Source organism: Prionailurus viverrinus, chromosome A1 (genome assembly GCF_022837055.1).
Source record: "Prionailurus viverrinus isolate Anna chromosome A1, UM_Priviv_1.0, whole genome shotgun sequence".
NCBI classification, from domain to species: domain Eukaryota; kingdom Metazoa; phylum Chordata; class Mammalia; order Carnivora; family Felidae; genus Prionailurus; species Prionailurus viverrinus.
In genome coordinates this window covers 4,943,043-4,960,297 of record NC_062561.1, presented here as the reverse complement: position 1 = coordinate 4,960,297, position 17,255 = coordinate 4,943,043, and the positions used below count along the sequence as shown (strand labels likewise).

Genomic DNA, 17,255 nt, shown 5'->3' with positions numbered 1-17,255 from the left:
ACATGAGCGGGGGAGGGGCAGAGAGCGAGGGAGACACAGAATCGGAAGCAGGCTCCAGGCTCCGAGCTGGCAGCACAGGGCCCCACGCGGGGCTCGAACTCACAAGCCGTGAGATCATGACCTGAGCTGAAGTCGGATGCTTAACTGACTGAGCCCCCCAGGTCCCCCTGCAATGTTTAATGTTTAACTTAGGAGGGACCGTCGCTGACCACAAGGGCTGAGAGCTCGGTCCGTTAGCACACGTTGCTGCCCCTCATTGCCTCCGTGGCTACACCGCGCACCGCACCGGCCTCGCCAGCCCGCGGGGAGGGACCGGGCCGCGCGCGCGCGCCCGGACAGACCAGCAGGTGCGCCCCTCAGTCCGACCCCGCCGCTGCCCCCGCCGCCCAGAAATCCTGCCGAGGCTCCAAGTGTCAAAGAGCCGGTCTGGCAACACGATGGGAAGTCAGGTAACTAGTCAAGCTTTCGCTCGGAGGCTGGCGGTCAGCAGCACAGGCAAGGAGGGCTGGGCATCATTCAGGAGCGCGAGGGTCGGTAGCCCGCCCTCCCTGCCCCGCGCTGGCTTTTCCTCACTTCTCGACTTCAGTTTTTCCAAAAGGTGACATTACTTTCCCCAGCACTTGGGCCCCAAGTATCTTCATTATCCTTCAAGACTTGGCAAATGCAGCAGCGTGTATTTAGGAGAACAAAAATCTCAGCCCACCATCGCCAGAGAGGGCCACGGCTACTGTTGGGCTAAATTTGCTCTTTGAGGCCCATTGTGTTACACAGTCGAGATTATACTGGGTCTAATTTTATGATTGTGTCTTGCTTTTTTCCTGCTGAGCTCACGTTATCTTAAGCATTTTCTCACGTCATAAAAAATTCTTCGTACAATTATGTGAGAGGGAAATGTATATTCTTGGCAACTGATAGAATTCCTTTTAGGGAAACATTGGCCATTATTGAGAAAAAAGCTCTGGGGAGGAGCAGGGGGCATACTTTGTCAATTGGTGCAGGGAGTTGAGGGAGGGAGTGTGTGAGGGCGAGAGGGAGCCGGGCTGCATAGTCCGAGCCCCCTTGACGGGTCTTCTCAACGAGGGGAAATCACCCAAATCACAACGTGCCTGTGGGGAGCGGAAGCTGAATGAGGCGGCCCTGGACAGGAAAGAAGCGTTCGGAAGGAAGGAAGCTCTTGGCAATCTGCACAATTAGTGGGAAAGAATCGCACTGTCACAAAGGGTGGAGAGGAGAATCGAGGTGTGTTAATCAGATATCTGAGAGACAAGGGAGGGCCTCCTAGGGCCCTGAGCTGATATCGGGTTCACGTTCACAAACAGTCTTTTGATGGTGGCCTGGTGTTCCGTTCAAGGACACCATCATTTAAATGACACTTTGAATAACGTCGTGTTTGGATTAATTCCTCGGACACTGAAAGCACTATAGCTCGAATGGTGCGAGCATTTTAAAGGAATCTGTTACCTCGCCGCCTGGTTGTTTTCAAGAATGTCTGCAAACAGGCAGCCGTGCGAAAGGCCTGTCTCTGTGCTCTCGCCAGACCTTACCTGCTATTTAGGAATTATTCCACACGCCACTGCCTCCCGGAACCTTTTTTTCCTGTCCACGTAGAAATCGTGTGTCTTATGCACCTTGTAATGGCTCACTTCCACCCCCTAAACGCAGCGACTGTAGTTAATTTTATATTATTGTTATCAGCAGACATGCCTCCCCTTGAACTATACCGTAAGCAGTCTGAAGGCCCACTCTGCCTTTCTTGCGCTTGCTGTGCTGTGCCATCAACATTGCCGGGGAGCAGAGAAGCCCACATTTCTTGAAAACAGTGGGCAGCTTCACGTCTCCTGACCCAGATTCCTAAGAGGATCAGGTTCTAGGGGGAGCTGCGATTTAGTTTGGTGACTGCACCACTGAGATGCTCCCTGGGGAATTCTGGAGAGGACAGGGAAGGCTGTAAATGGGTGAACAGTGCGCTGCTGTTCAGAAACAGGCAGGAGGCAGAGGAGGTGGGAGAGAGTCCAGCATGGAGCGTAAACAGGATGATTTGCGAAGGGGAGGCTGTGATCGCCAGGAGTCAGCAGGGGGCTCGGTGAGAAAACTCAGGCTGACCTAGTTTCTCTGGCTGCCAGTGTTACGGTTGTGGCACACCAGAGAAATGCAAAGAGGAGGGAGTCTCCAGGACCTGGTTCAAGTGCTGGCAGTGGTTCTTCTGACCCTCCCGAGACAAAGTGTAAAAAGGTGGGTTGGATGACAAGCAGGACGAGGTGGTGAATCCACAGCTGCCTGAATAAATCCGCCCACCGGTTTGCAGAGCTGCAGATCGATGGCTAGATGTCAATGCTCAGAGGGGTTGTCTTTTAAGAGGTGTTCCTCAGCGCTCTCTTCTTGCGCCTGAATGGGCCCGGAGTCTCGTCAGTGGCTTGAAGCCGGTGTGGAGGGAAGAGGTAAGTCATGAGTCAAACGTAGGTTTGGGAAGGAGCGTGAAGACAGCGGAACCCCAAATCGGGATCTAGAAAGGCCCGGCGAATCAGAGCGCGAGGCCAGATTCTGCAAAATGGAACTTAGCTTGGGTCCCTCGAAAGAACTGCACAGGTACGGAGTGAGGGGCTACAAATTTCAGGGGCCAGAATTTCTACGTGATGCCGTGTGGCAGTCGAAAATTCCCACTTGATTCAATATCCACATCTAGCAGACACGAGGCCATGGTCATTCTGCTCTGCACCCGCCTGGGCATACCCTGGGATGTGCCATTACATGGTGGGGTACATGGCGGGAGAAGGCTAGGATGATAAGGGACAGTTCAAGAACCAATGACTCACCTGAAAAACCTAAGTCTCAGAGAATACTCGAAAGGCAGTTTCCAGAAGAGGCGTCATTGGGAAGTACATGCGAACTTATTTTCTAGAAGAAATAAGTGGTGGGTTTGGTAGACGGTGTTTCCTCGGATGGTCACCATGCTCTCTCCCATCTCACATGTTTTTTCACGCTATGATCTTGCCACTCTTTAACAAAGACATCGAGTTTAGTCATCCTCCCCTTGAGTCTGGGCTTCCCTGGGACTTATTTTGACCAATAGAATTTGGTGGAGGTGGTGGCATGTAACTTCTCAAGCTGGACCTGAACGGTTAGGCAGTTTTCAGCTTTGCTGATTGAAATGCTCGCTTTTGGGGTCCAGTGCTAGCCGCCATCGCACCGCAAGCCCTGACAAAGCATCTGAGCCACAAAATTCTGAGCAAATAAATGGTCGTCGTTTGAAGCCGCTACGTCTCAGAGCAGATGACCGAAAGAGTGATAAGGAAGGTAGTCGATGGGGGCGCCTGAGTGGCTCAGTCCATTGAGCGTCCGACCTTGGCCCAGGCCGTGATCTCGCAGTTCCCGAGTTGGAGCCCCGCATCGGGCTCACTGCTGTCATCCTGTCTGCGCAGAGCCTGCTTTGGATCCTCTGTCCCCCTCTCTCGGCCCCTCCCCTGCTTGTGCTCTCTCTCAAAAAATCAATGAAAAACATTAAAAAAAAAATGGTAGCCTATGGTGCCACACTGTTTACCAGCCATTAGATCTGAGCGAATCATTTTACTTCTTTGTCCTGGTTTCCTTTTCTGCTTAACTGGGAGAGCCAACCCCCTGTGATTATTGTGGGGATGAAATAAGGCGTGAGAATCCTGTGGAATAATACCCGGCCTGTCTGAGCTGGTCACTACTGGAGTAGTAGCAGGACTAAGGGGGAGAAGCTGTGAAGACATAAAGTAATTCAACTCTATTTTTTTTCAAGAAACCTCTGTGATGGAATTGTCCAAACGTGGGGTAAGCTGCTTCTGGATGTGGTGAAACCCGCTTTCCTGGAGAATTCCAATCATGAATGGTGGCTGTCTGTAGACTTTGGTTATTGATGACCCTGTCAACTTTAAGATACTATGTTCTGTCGTGCTGGGGCCAAGTCTTTGAGGAAGGAGCCACTCTATGTGTTCGGTATGCTTTTCCTGAATTGACCTGAGCTAGATATATTCATTAGGAAGATGTACTCATCTGGCTAGATCATTACAGTGTTGAGATTACCAACATATTTTACTTGGCATAATGCTTTCTCATCAGCCATTAATGTTTCTGAACACATCCTTCTGAGGTCAGCATCGCCATTCCTGTAAGATAAAAGACTTGAAGCAGAAGAGCTAAGTGGCTTATCAATTATTAAATGAACCGCTTAGAGCACCTTTCTGCCTGCGAATTCAAGCCTGGGACCCAAAGCCCAAGCCACTAGGCTTCCTTGCCCGGCAAGGTGGTACAGAGACCATCCCGATCTCCCCAAACACAGGGGTGAAAAGGCACAAAGACACAAGACAGACCTTCCTTCACTGCTCAAGAAACAGCCCAATGTGGCCCCTGAATTACAAAAGCTCGAGAAAGGAGGAGGTGCCTATTCAGAAGTTAACAAAGGAAAAGGGGATCTGGGATGGAAACCTTCCTGTCTGTTATTAACTAATACAATGTCCCAGACCTGTTCCCAAGGGCCCTAAGAGATGACAACCCCAAAGTCACTTGCAATTCAGCTGACCATTTCTTGCCAGGGCATTCTAGGGCAGGGCACAAGATAAGGAAAGAGAAAGAGGAGGGGCAGAAGTTGGGGGGTGGGGGTGGGGGCCCAGCTTGCTTCCTGTGCTATTCAGCTTCTCCACACTGGCATCAAAGACAGCGATCTTGGGACTCTAAATGAGGACAGACTGACCCAAGAAACAGGGACAGGTGGCCACTTTGCTACCCACTCTGAAACCCCACATGGGGTATTTTAATAGTGTTCTCCATCTGTCCGACCTCGGGGGCTAATCCCTTCCTAATCTGAGCTGTAATATAATAATTGGGTAATCAGACAAGACACTCCAAAAAGCTGAGGCCGGAGTTTTGCTGTTCTTTTTGGCTAGACTTTCCCTTTATTAGAGCAAAGTACAGCTGACCTAGAAATTTCCCATTTGAGCTTCAGTCTTCGCTAAACAAAAGCAGATACTCCGAAGTATGCGTGTTTAGAGAGCACAGCCCTCCTTCTCGAGGGTGATTTCAGTCCCTGCTCCCTGCACATACAGGAAGGAGCTGCTAGGGGACCATATGATCTTGCTCTCTGCTGCAAAATTAAAAAAAAAAACAAAAAAAAAAAAGACCACGACGACGAAGAAGAAAAGAGGCAGGGAGGGGGGAGGGTAAACCTCATGGTTAGCCTGGGCTAATGAGCTCACTGGTGTGTGCCCAGGAAACATTTCAGAATGAATACATCTGCTGAGATTTCTCTCTTTTGAAAAAAGTAACCTTGTTGTGGTGGATGGAAATGAAACATAAATGAAAGCTGCGTGAAGCCGGATCAGGGACTGAAACTGAAGCCCACGCAGAAAACCCAGTAGGTGGTTAGGATCTGGGACTGAAGTAAGCCTAGCTATTTGGGGATTAACCCATCATGGAGGAAAACATAGATTTTTTTTTTTTTTTTCCCAAAGGAAGAAAAAAGAACACTTAAGCTGCGGAGGGCTGATCATACTGGCCTAGCACCTGGGAGGAAACAAAGTACTGTGAGGCCAGTTGGCTGGAGAGTTTCACATTGAACTAAGGCTCACACTGGGGAGTCTCCTGGTTGCTCTCGAGGGCAGTGTCATAGATTATTCATGACAGTCCCCAGCACACAGTAGACACTCAACAAATGCTAATGGAGGCAGTCTAGAGGTGGCAATAACCACAGTCAGCACTAACTTAAGTCCGTTTCAAACATTTGCTAATTGTATTTGCTTTAAAAAAAAAAAAACATGTAATGTTTACTTTTGAGGGGAGGAGGGGCAGAAAGAGAAGGAGACAGAGGATACAAAGTGGGTTCTGCGCTGACAACAGAGAGCCTGACGCGAGGTTCAAACTCACGGACGGTGAGATGGTGACCTGAGCCGAAGTCGGACGCTTAACCGACTGAGCCACCCAGGCGCCCCTAAATGTAATTGCTTTAGCCAGAAAATGTTCTCTCCACAGAAGAAGGCTAAAGGAAACGAAGGGAGCTGGGAGGGGGCGATAGAGGTTGGAATGGGGTTGGAGGGGAGGGTCTGGAGATCGAATGTGCCGTCTTGTAGGAGGAGGGAGCATGAAGGAGAGTGAACCCACTGCGAGATGGGGAAGGCTTCCTTGCCCCAGCATGGCCGCAGAGTGGGCCCGTAGGCAGCAGATTCTGCTGGCTGGCCGCTCTAATCTCTCCTTCCATAGTAATAGCAATGTGACCAGGCACATGGGGAGACCAGATTTCCCACCCTTTCTTGCAGCGAGATGTGGTCGTAACCCTCTGAACGCGAGAGGAAGGGATAGGCACGGTGCCTGAGTCTAAGCTTCTCCCGGGGTCTCTTTGCCTCCCACTGGCTAGAAGCAGACGGCCACAAGACCCCAGGGGAGATGTGAGGCTCGAGACCCTGACTGAGCATCTGAGCATGCGCAAGAGACCCCTGCCCCATTGGCTTGAATACCTACTTCGAACTGGTACCTGAGCAAGACATACACTTGTTGGGTTGAGTCATTATTTGGGGGGACCCGGTACAGAAGCTAAGACCATCCTAAGTAACGCTTAGAATTCCAAGGGAAGTAAACCCCCCCCAACACACACACCCCGTGTAACTCACAATGGGGAGGTCGTGGCCCCAGAAGTGAGTCATCAGCCTCTGATTGAGATGACAGAGCTCCTCACCTGCCTCAGCGCCACTGGCTGGGGGCTCTGCTTGTCACAGAGGGAAGTCCTCCTCCCTGTCAACAGCATCTTCTGCCCCTCTAGGTCCGAGTCAACTTATGGGAAGTGGGCCCTGGACCACCATGATGATTGAAGCAGTGCAGAAAATGCCTATCGTGGGAATGTGCTACACCTCCTAGAGACACAGAGAAACCGGGGTCCCAGCCACTTCGTGGGGAACGCATGAGGTACATCAGCTGCGAAAGTGGGGCTCCCGTGCCCCAAGTGATAGCTGCAGTGTGTACCAAGCCGATGGGCAACGATACGTTCGGGGAATTTGCTCAGACTTGCCAGAATATAGACTACGCTAGAGAGCAAGTGTTTGTGCGTTGTGTGTAGGAGGTTTGGGATGGGACAGGGCTGGGAAATTGGACGAGGATAGGTCGTCAGAGATGCAGAAACCAGAAAACGAAAACAAGTGAAGACGCTTTTTGAAGTGCAAAATGAAGTTTTGAAGCCCATGGCAGTATCTTCCAGTATAAGAGTTTTTTACTTGCACGAGGCAGGGTCATTTAAACTGGAAGGGCCAAGGTCCCAACCTAAGCGATTAACTTAAGAGAACACATGTGTATTTTGCTGGCCCAGACTACTTAAGACCCCCAAGCTTTGGGGAGTGGGAGAAAAGAAGTTGGAGAGAAGGAATGGCAGGGTCTTTAAGAAGGGGGCCCTGCCACAAAGGAGTGGGTGTGACACACGCCTCCCCGTGTCGCGGGGGGGCTTGGGAGCCGAGACCAGAAAGGACCCTGCTGCTGTCTGTCTGGAGCCCTTATGTATGTCCCCTGCACCATCACGGCAGGGACAGGGGAACAGGTGTTATGATGTGGGGCAGCGGCAGAACCAGAGTGGCCCGGGAAAGCAGGGGAGCTTCGTGTTTGTGGGACTGAAGTTGAAACAGCCGAGAAAGGGAGCCGGTGATCCGGAAGGCATCGTGGTGGCAATGAGGAGATGCCCTGGCAGAGAGCACCTCGCTCATGTGGCTGCAAACCAGGTGGGAAGGAGGAACCTGGACAGGGGGGCCTCCCTTAGCTGCACGGGCTGCTTCGTGCTCACTGTGGACCTGCGGAAAGAGTTGTGCCAAGCCTGTGTGTGAGGCTGCTTTGCGTCAGAAAGCAGACACACAGTAGAATTTCCTTAAAGACGAGCGAAAGTTACCCGCAAGGGGCCGGGTGCTTGGGCTTTAATTCATTTCTTGCAGCCCCTCTGGGCTCTCGCTTTTGAATTCCTGTGCCTTGCGTCCTCCATTAACACCTGTGGGCCTCCTCTTGGAGTCTGGCTGTGGTTTCCACGCTCGCGAGGATCAGACGATCCCCGCTGCTGAGTCTGGTCGCTCCCTGATGTGCATTCACCCGTGCCCCACACCCTGGCATCCCGTCCACACGGGCCCCTGTTGTCTGGCCTCATTCTGCCTGGTTTTGGCTTCCTCGTGCCCACCTTGGTGCTGACAGCTTGAGGGCCTCCCACCCCACTCTGCAATCTGAGACAGAATATTTTCTAAGAGGGGCTCTGGCCAAACAGTGACCCAGGAGAAAAGGGAACTATGGGGAGGAGCTGAGTCGCGGTGATGGGGTAACGGGTTTCTCGGGCCACCCTGGCTTATGCGCAGAAATTGGAGAACAACAGTGGCCACGGTGTTTCTCTTAGTCTATCCCATCCACCGCATGGGAACTCGGGCAGCCCTCTTATCCTCCCGGATGATGCCAAGAGACGCCAGCGGTCTCACATCTAGTGCGCCAACATCTAGTCTTCTTGGACCACGCCATTTTCTTTCCTGTTTGCTCCGGCTGCCAGTGGTACCGTCCCCTCATTGCTGGCGACCCCAGGAGCGCCATCCATGACCTTGAAATCTACCAAGGGCCGGGGCGCCTGGGTGGCGCAGTCGGTGAAGCGTCCGACTTCAGCCAGGTCACGATCTCGCGGTCCGTGAGTTCGAGCCCCGCGTCAGGCTCTGGGCTGATGGCTCGGAGCCTGGAGCCTGCTTCCGATTCTGTGTCTCCCTCTCTCTCTGCCCCTCCCCCGTTCATGCTCTGTCTCTCTCTGTCCCAAAAATACATAAACGTTGAAAAAAAAAATTAAAAAAAAAAAGAAATCTACCAAGGGCCTACACTTGCCGGAGCGACCCATACCCAGTTTGGACCCGTTGAAGAGAGTCCAGCCACCATACTGTCTGTGCCGAGGGCACTGGTGAATAGTGAGGTGCATGCTGTCACCCTTGCTGGCAGTGGTGCTTACTGTGGGTTGAACAGTGGCTCCAAAGATGTGCGGAGGTCCTAACCCCGGTACCTGTGAATGTGACCTTATGTGGAAATAGGATCTTTGCAATTGTGACTGAGATATAACATGACGAGGTGAGGCTGGAGAGGGGTCCTTACTCCAGTGTGACTGGTGTCCTTGTAAGAAGAGAGGAGACACAGACACTTGGGGGAGAACGTCACGTGAAGATGGAGGTGGTTTCAGGGCACCTGGGTGGCTCGGTCGGTTGAGCATCCGACTTCGGCTCAGGTCATGATCTCGCGGTCCATGAGTTCGAGCCCCGCGTCGGGCTCGGTGCTGACGGCTCGGAGCCTGGAGCCTGCTTCGGGTTCTGTGTCTCCCTCTCTCTCTGCCCCTCTCCTGCTCCCTCTCTCTCTCTCTCTCTCTCAAATAAATATTTTTAAAAAATTAAAAAAATAAACATTTTTTTAAAAAGAATAAAATGGAGGTGGTTTGGAATGATGTGTCTAGAAGCCAAGGGATGCCAATGATTGCCAGCGAGAAGCAGAAGCTATGAGAGAGGCACAGGAATGACCCAAATACCAGCTTCCGCACGGCCCGTGCCTCTGAGACCCACCAACATTACAGATAGGTGCTCATTTTGCTTTTATTTGGTCTTTTCTTCACACCCCCTTGCTCTATGATCCGGGTACAAACCCACAGGGGCTGGGCCAGGGTGACACCTGAGTGGTGTGACCTGTGGAACCCAGAACACCTTACCCCCTGAGCTTTCCGGTCATTCCAGAGCCAACATGGGATTCTGTGTTCTCTTGAGATAAGCCCTTGCCCGTCAGCAGCCTCAGCTGCGTTCCAGGGTTAATGTGGAAAATTACGAGTTGGACTGGGCTTTTCACATTGCATGTTACTAATTAGAAATGAATTTCTCCTCTGAGTAAGCATATACCCAGAGCAGCTATTACCCCACACTGAAAGCTGGTGCTCAGGCCAGATCAGCAATCAAAATATGCATAAGAGTACCTAAGAACCTCGTCCAGCTCAGGCTTACTGTGCTTAGAGCTCTCTAGTCCTTCTCTGCCAGCCGTCACCTAGAGCCTTGTGTTCCACAGAAAGGAGGGCACAGAAAAATGCCAGTAGCATGGGCCCCTGGGCCAAGCTCCCTGCCAAGGGGCATTCACATAGTTCTCCCCTGGCCACTGGGCGCTTCACCCGTGGTCTCTCTCAGCTTGTGGTTGCCCATGGCATCCCTTGGAGGGCGAGGACAGGCCGTGGTTACACGGACAGAGTTAACTGCTGGATGAGGGTCAAAGCTGGCAAAGCTGGGGCTCTTCTGGATGGTCCTCTTAACAAAGATATCTGAGGGTCTTCACTCAGCTCGCCTTAGAGGACAGTTATGGTGGCGTGGGGTTGGGGGCAGAGATGGACAGGAAGGGGAAGCCAGCGTTGCCAACTGGGCTGGGTCCACAGCAGGCTGAGTGGTCTGGAGACAGGAAGTGTTGGTCGCAGTTCAAGCATCATTTCCAAATGACATTGATTAAGCATTATTGCTTTAAAGACCTTAGGCAAATGTAAGGTAAAGCCAGTGGCCTCCTTATTGGGAATGCTGTGACAAAGGGAGGTCCACGGCGGCTGCTGCACCATGGCCTTTTCCGCAGAATGTTCTGGGTCATGCCCCTCAGAAAATTCCACCCAATAAGTTTAGGACAATGGCTGGAGCTAGGCTGGTCAGAAGACACCCTGAAGAGGAATTTGATGATGATCACGATGGTAAGCTTTCAAATGATTTCTCCTGTGTTTCTCTTATCTTGTCTCTTGTTTTGATTGTCTTCCTCCAAAGACGCTCTCTACCCAGAGAGAAAAGCCGTGACTGAATAACAAACACTCCCTTGTGCCAAAACAGAAAAGCATGCACATGTCTCCAGCAAAGGCAGCTTGCTGTTTACATTTGTGAAGTATCCTATCATTCTGGACCAGCTTTTTTCCTTTCTTCTTCTTTTTTTTAATTAAAACAATTTTTAAATGTTTATTTATTTTTGAGAAAGACAGAGAGTGCAAGTCGGGGAGGGGCAGAGAGAGAGGGAGACCCAGAATCTGAAGCAGGATCCACGATCTGAGCTGTCAGCACAGAGCCCCATACAGGGGCTCTAAACTCATGGACCATGAGATCATGACCTGAGCTCGTGTCAGAAGCTTAACTGACTAAGCCACAGAGTCACCCTCTAAAATGTTTTTTAAAGTTTATTTATTTATCCTGAGACAGAGACAGCACGAGCGGGGGAGGGGCAGAGAGCGAGGGAGACGGAGAATCCCAAGCAGACTCTGAGCCATCAGCACAGAGCCCAGCGCGGGGCTCGAGCTCTCGAGCCACGGGATCATGACCCGAGCCGGAGTCGGACGCTTAGCCGACTGAGCCACCCAGGCCCCCCCGGAACAGCTTTTTTTCTGAAACATTTCTCCTCAGCTTCTTTCTACTTGAATTTTCTGTTTGCTCTTTCAAGTGGCAGCGTGGGGGTGGGGACAATGGTGGAGTTGGGGAGAAGGAATGAAAGAGGAAAACATAACCCCCTACAGGGATGCTTCTGGTAAACTTATCTTCACTGTCGTGATCTGTCTTTCAGGGACTCAAGTCACCAGTTTGTGCAGATGCAGATTTTGCTTCCCCCACTCTTGACTGTGAAGAGCGATTTAAGGTTGCGTAAACCCCTGCCATGGTTCATAACCATGACCTTTGGCTTAAACCTGCCACCCAGCAGGCTGCCTGGAACTCTTAACCATCCACCTCCCTTGCTGGCTCTTGGGCCCCGGGAAGGGGTGCTCTCCCCGAGTGTCTGGTTCTTCTGGTAAGGTCCTTGCAGGCTGGCCACACTCTCCTTTTTGACAGTCCCTGTAACCAGGACCTTAGGTTAGAGGACATTTGAAGACCCCCATCCACATCTTGACTTCTAAAGCTCCCTTTGCTGGAGGCCTTTGGATGGTTCTGAGTGTGGTGCCTTCTTCTGCCTCTGGGCCAAGGACTGAAGACTGCTTTGTCCCTTTGTTTTTGTTGGAGTCTCTGTGTCTCAAAAGGGAATGATATTCATCCCAGAGTCCTGGCCACATTTTTCCAGGGGGACCCAAGGATTCTCATGCTAATGAAACTCAGATTGGAGTCCTGGGAGATCAGAGCTCTGCAGTAGATAAGCAGTCCACTTTCTCCCAGCACCAGGCTTGGGGAGAGAGCAGGGGAGAGTTTGTATAGAGTGCTTCACTTTTCCCAGATTCCTGCCATGAACGCTTGTGGACGGACAGTTACGTCGTCGTAACCCATCAGTCAGAGCAATTTCAGGATGCGTATAAAAGAACTGAGAAAGGTTTTCAACCGCCTTCCAAAGGCTGGTGGAGAAATAACACTTGCGTTTCGCTTTACAGACCTTCATAGCTCTTCCCTCCCTGCGGTGATGTGAAACCTGATTCCTCATGGCAAGTGGGCAGTTAGAACTGGCAAAAGACCTGGGTCTTAATGTTACACACCCTGTCCAGGAGAGACGTGTGCCAAGAATTGCAGAGACCCGGTTGGATTCAAACGCGAGAATGAAAACCTCTCTTGAATCCAAACTCCCTGCTCTTTAAATTTTACGAAACAGTGTTCTTGATCGAAATCAGTAGAAAAGGGCAAGGGTGCAACTAACAACCCCAAGGCCTAAATTCAAACCAACTGTGTTCCGTGCTCCAGGAGCTGCAATGGCCAACACGTCAGTAGTAAAACTGTGGCTCCAACCCATAGAGAATGGAGTTTCGGGGTAAAATGCAAAGCTCATAAAAAAGCATGCTCGAGGGGCACCTGGGTGGCTCAGTCGGACTCTTGATTTCGGCTCAGGTCGTGATCCCGGGGTTGGGGGACAGAGCCCCAAGCTGGCCTCCGCGCTGGGTGTGGAGCCTTGCTGGGGATTCTCTCTCTCTCTCCTTCTCCCTGTGTCCCTCCCCTGCTCAGCGAGTGTGAGGGCTCTCCTCCCCCCACCCCACCTGTCTGTCTCTAACAGCAACAACAACAAAAAACAACAAAAATGAATCTCGAGATGATTAGGGGAAACATGGTTATTCACATTGATGTAAACATTACATATCCCTAAATAATATTTATGAATAAAATAAATGGTATGTAAGTATTATTACATATTTATCACGTTCTTAAATAATATTAAACGTGTGTGTTATGTGTGTGTGTGTACATGCTTCTCCACATTTCTTCTTTTATTGCTAATAACCCCCCAGCCAGGATCACGGAATTAGGTGGGAAGGTTACAATATTAGCAGTCACCTTCCAAGTCAGATTGAAGAAAAGATCCCCAGATTGGGCGGTTCTCTGGGGCAAGGTTTTCCTCTCCCCAGATCATGTGGGTTGGAGCAGCCGCAGAGACTCTTGGGCCCTCAGGGATGCTGCCAGGCTCTTCCCCGTCCGGAAGGGGGAGAGGGCTGCAGGAAGGCCTGGGGGTGTTGAAGGGGACAGGGTCGGGGGGACAGGAGTAAAGCTCGTGTCCTGCGGAATGAAAAAGAAGGCGGCAGGCCCTGGCCTCCGAGGACCACCTGTGGACCTGAGATTCTCAAATAGGGTGTCCCACTCTGCACTCGTCCGCCGTGGCCCCAGGAGCTGGGGTCTGAGATAAAAATCTATGGCTGTCCCTAAGGACCAGTCCACGTCCACCCTGCAGAACTGTTGCACTTTCCTTGCGGAGCGTTGCTACTTGGTGTTCGACGGAGGGCTGGCGTTTTTGCGGCCAGAATCAGAACCGCAATAGCGAGGATTCCACCTCCACCTGCAGATTTGTGCTGAGCTGAGCGGCGGGCGAGCCGCAGAGGCGAACAGACGCGCTGCCTGCCTGCTGCTGCCTGGGGCCCAAACGGTAGGGCCAGACACGACAGGCTGGGGGCAAGACACACACACGCACACGCACACACACACACACACACACACACACACACACACGCACACACAAAGAGAGAGACTCATGAGGCCCGGGACAGGCGCGGAGAGGAGGAACCATTTTGCTGGGTCGAATTTTCGCGTTTCTTTGTCCGTGTCGGGGGCGTTCCGTGATCCGCGACCGGGCTTGCGGAAGGAGCATCTCTAGAGGACGACCGCGAGGGCGGCGGGCAACATTGGCCGCGATCCGAGCGCCACCATGACGCCTCCCGGGTGCGCAGCCGGCTCGGGGCCCCGTCGCCTGCCCCCGCCGCACACACGCGCCGCGCCGGATCCGAAGCGGGCTGGGGAGTTATGTAAGCCCCTGGCGGGAGGGGAGAGGGTCTTTGATGTGTGCGTCTCTCGCGGCGGCGGCGGCGGCGGCGGCGGCTCGAGCGGCTCAGGTTGATGCAGAACCCGATGACAGGGGCCTGGCGCGAGCGCACGGCTGACGAAAGCGGCTTAGCCCGCTCGGTTTCCATGGCGACGAGCGGGCGCGGCGGCGGCGGCGGCGGCGGCGGCGGCGACCGCGCGTCCGCGGGGGGCTGCAGGAGGAAGGCGGCGGCCGCGGCCGGGACCCTCGCGGCAGACATGGACTCGCACTGCGACTGTGCCGCCGAGACGCCGGCCGCCGAGCAGCCGTCGGGCAGGATCAACAAGGCCGCGTTCAAGTTGTTCAGGAAGAGGAAATCGGGCGGCGCGATGCCCAGCATTTTCGGGGTCAAAAACAAAGGGGACGCGAAAGGCTCGGGTCCGACGGGGATGGCGAGGAGCCGGACCCACGACGGCCTGGCCGAGGTGCTGGTGCTGGAGAGCGGCAAGAAGGAGGAGCCGCGCGGCGGCGGCGGCGGGGGCGGCGGGGGGCGGCCGGGCGCGGCGGCGGCGGCGGCGGCGGCGGCGGCGGCGGGGGGCGCCCCCAGGGCGGCGGGCCCCGGCGGGGGCTCCGCGGCCCCCAGCGCCGTGGCCAAGTCGCACAGCTTCTTCTCCCTGCTGAGGAAGAACGGGCGGCCGGACAGCGGCCGGGGCGAGCCCGCGGACGCGAGCAGGGCCGGCGGCAAACAAAAGAGGGGGCTCAAGGGGCTCTTCAGCAGCATGCGCTGGCCCAGGAAGGACAAGCGGGCCAAGGCGGAGGCCAAGGGCGAGCGCGCGGGGGCGCCGGGCGGCCTGGTCCTGCCGGGCTCGCTCACCGCCAGCCTGGAGTGCGTCAAGGAGGAGACGCCCGCGCCCGCGCCCGCGCCCGCGCGCCAGCCGGAGCAGCCGCGCGGGGACGCGCCGCCAGAGCCAGCAGCAGGTGAGCCCGGAGGGGGGCAGCCGGGGCCGGCCCCCGCCGCTCGCGCCCCCGCGCCGGACCGCCGACGGGCCCCCGGCCCCGCCGCGCCTCGGGCCGAGGGCGCCCGGGGAGAGGACGCCGCGGGGCGCCGGCGCGCCGAGGAGCCCCGGGCACCCCCGGAGCCGGGCGCGGGGGAGGAGGCGCACACGGCCGAGGATGCCTGCAGGACAGGTGACGCGCCGGCACCGCCCGCCCCCCTGCTCGACGCGGAGTGCGGCGGCCGGGCGGCGGCCGCCCCCGACCCTTCCTCTGTCGATCCGCCCTCAGACCCGGCGGCCGATCGTATTTGTTTGATGTTTTCTGACGTGACTTCACTGAAAAGCTTTGACTCTCTTACAGGCTGCGGAGATATTATTGCAGACCCGGAGGACGAGGCGGGTCCCAGCTGCGACAAGCATGCCCCCGGGCCTGGCAAGCCAGTCCTGTCTAAAAAGAACCCCGGCGTGGTGGCCTACCAGGGCGGCGGGGAGGAGATGGCGAGCCCGGACGAGCTGGACGACACCTATCTCCAGGAGTTCTGGGACATGCTGTCGCAGACCGAGGACCAGGGACGAGGGCCCCAGGAGGCGGCGGCCACGGCGGCGGCGGCGGCGGCGGCCCTGGACGCCCAGGTGGGGCCGGAGACCCCCAAAGACGCCAGGTGCGCAGAAGGGGCCAAGGACGTGCCGTTGGGCAAGCATCGGAGGCTCAACCGGGTTCCCATGGAGCTCCATCCCAAGGAGGAGCCCAAACCCCCGGAGAAGGAGCAGCAGGAGGGCGTCCCCAACAGCGACGAGGGCTACTGGGATTCCACCACTCCGGGCCCGGAGGAGGACAGCGCCGGCGGCGGCGGCGGCGGCGGCAGGAAGGCGGCCATCCCCCGGGATAGCTACAGCGGGGACGCGCTCTACGACCTCTACTCCGATCCGGATGCGGGCCCGGCCGTCGTCCCCGCCAGCGAGGAGACGGCCTGCTTGTCCCGGCTAAAGCCCGTGTCCCCGGTCACCATCACCTGCCCGCTGCGCACACCAGGCAGCCTGCTGAAGGACTCTAAAATCCCCATCAGCATCAAGCACCTCGCGAACCTCCCGTCCAGCCATCCCGTAGCGCACCAGCAACCGGTCAGGAGTGAGATGCCCAGAACAAAAATCCCGGTTTCCAAAGTGCTGGTCCGCAGGGTCAGCAACAGGGGCTTGGCTGGGACCACCATCCGGGCAGCGGCGTGCCACGACACGGCCAAAAAGTTGTGAGGTCTCCGAGGCCGACGTGCGTGGACCACACGTCAAGGAATACAACTTTCCCTGGGAACCACTGAAACAAGTTTTGCTTCCCCCTAAACCGAGGCTCTTAGGACCATCCCTGCTCCAGAGCCTAGACCCAGGAGGTCCCTGTGCGGCCAGCAGGGGCAGCAGGATACAGCGTGGAGGGGGTGCTACACATGGGATTCTCCTCTCAAGATAAGTTTCCTGAGAATTATTTTCAAGCACTTTTAATTTTTTTACCTTTCAAAACAAAAAATCTTTGCTTTTCCTTTTTTTGCTTTGATGCGCTCAACACTTGGAAGTCACCTTTACTTGCCTTTGCAGAAAACAGGACTTAACCAAACAAACCTAAGTAAGCGTCATGCCGTGATACTCGGCCGTGCCAGGCAGGGTGCAAAGAGGGCCTGGAGGAACCACTGCCAACCCCAGAGGAGCCCCTCCTCTCCCAAGACACTTTCCTTCCTTCCTTCCTTCTTTTCCTTTTTCTTTCCAGGAAAAAAAGAGAGAGAGAGAGAGAGAGGGAGAGAGGGTGAGATGAAAGAAAGAAAGAAAGAAAGAAAGAAAGAAAAGAAAGAGAAAAGAAAAAAAGACCCTTTGCCGTACCACTGTGTGGGAAACACCCCCAAAGCTGAAAGAGTCTGGTGTTCACCTGATGAGCAGAGGGGATCAGTGATTGGCAGAAAATTTGCCTACTTTCAGTTGTTGGGTATGCAAATAGGTCACTATTTACCACCAGGACCATAAAGGAGCACTTTGGTTTGCTTGGTTTAGATCATTTGTTTGGGGAGAAGTAAAAAGCTCAACAGAGCA

At 54.5% G+C, this 17,255-nt stretch overlaps 1 protein-coding gene across 1 annotated transcript; it reads left to right on the top strand.

Moving 5' to 3' along the window:
- The first annotated feature begins 14,354 nt into the window (after nucleotides 1-14,354).
- On the top strand, nucleotides 14,355-16,888 carry AMER2 (APC membrane recruitment protein 2). Its single transcript, XM_047833276.1, has one exon. It carries the CDS (start codon nucleotides 14,355-14,357, stop codon nucleotides 16,431-16,433), a length of 2,079 nt encoding a protein of 692 aa, XP_047689232.1. The 3' UTR covers nucleotides 16,434-16,888.
- Nucleotides 16,889-17,255: the final 367 nt, after the last annotated feature.

Bases quoted from the DNA above. Each gene is read 5' to 3' on its own strand.
- AMER2 (XM_047833276.1), top strand. From the start codon at position 14,355: ATGGCGACGAGCGGGCGCGGCGGCGGCGGCGGCGGCGGCGGCGGCGAC.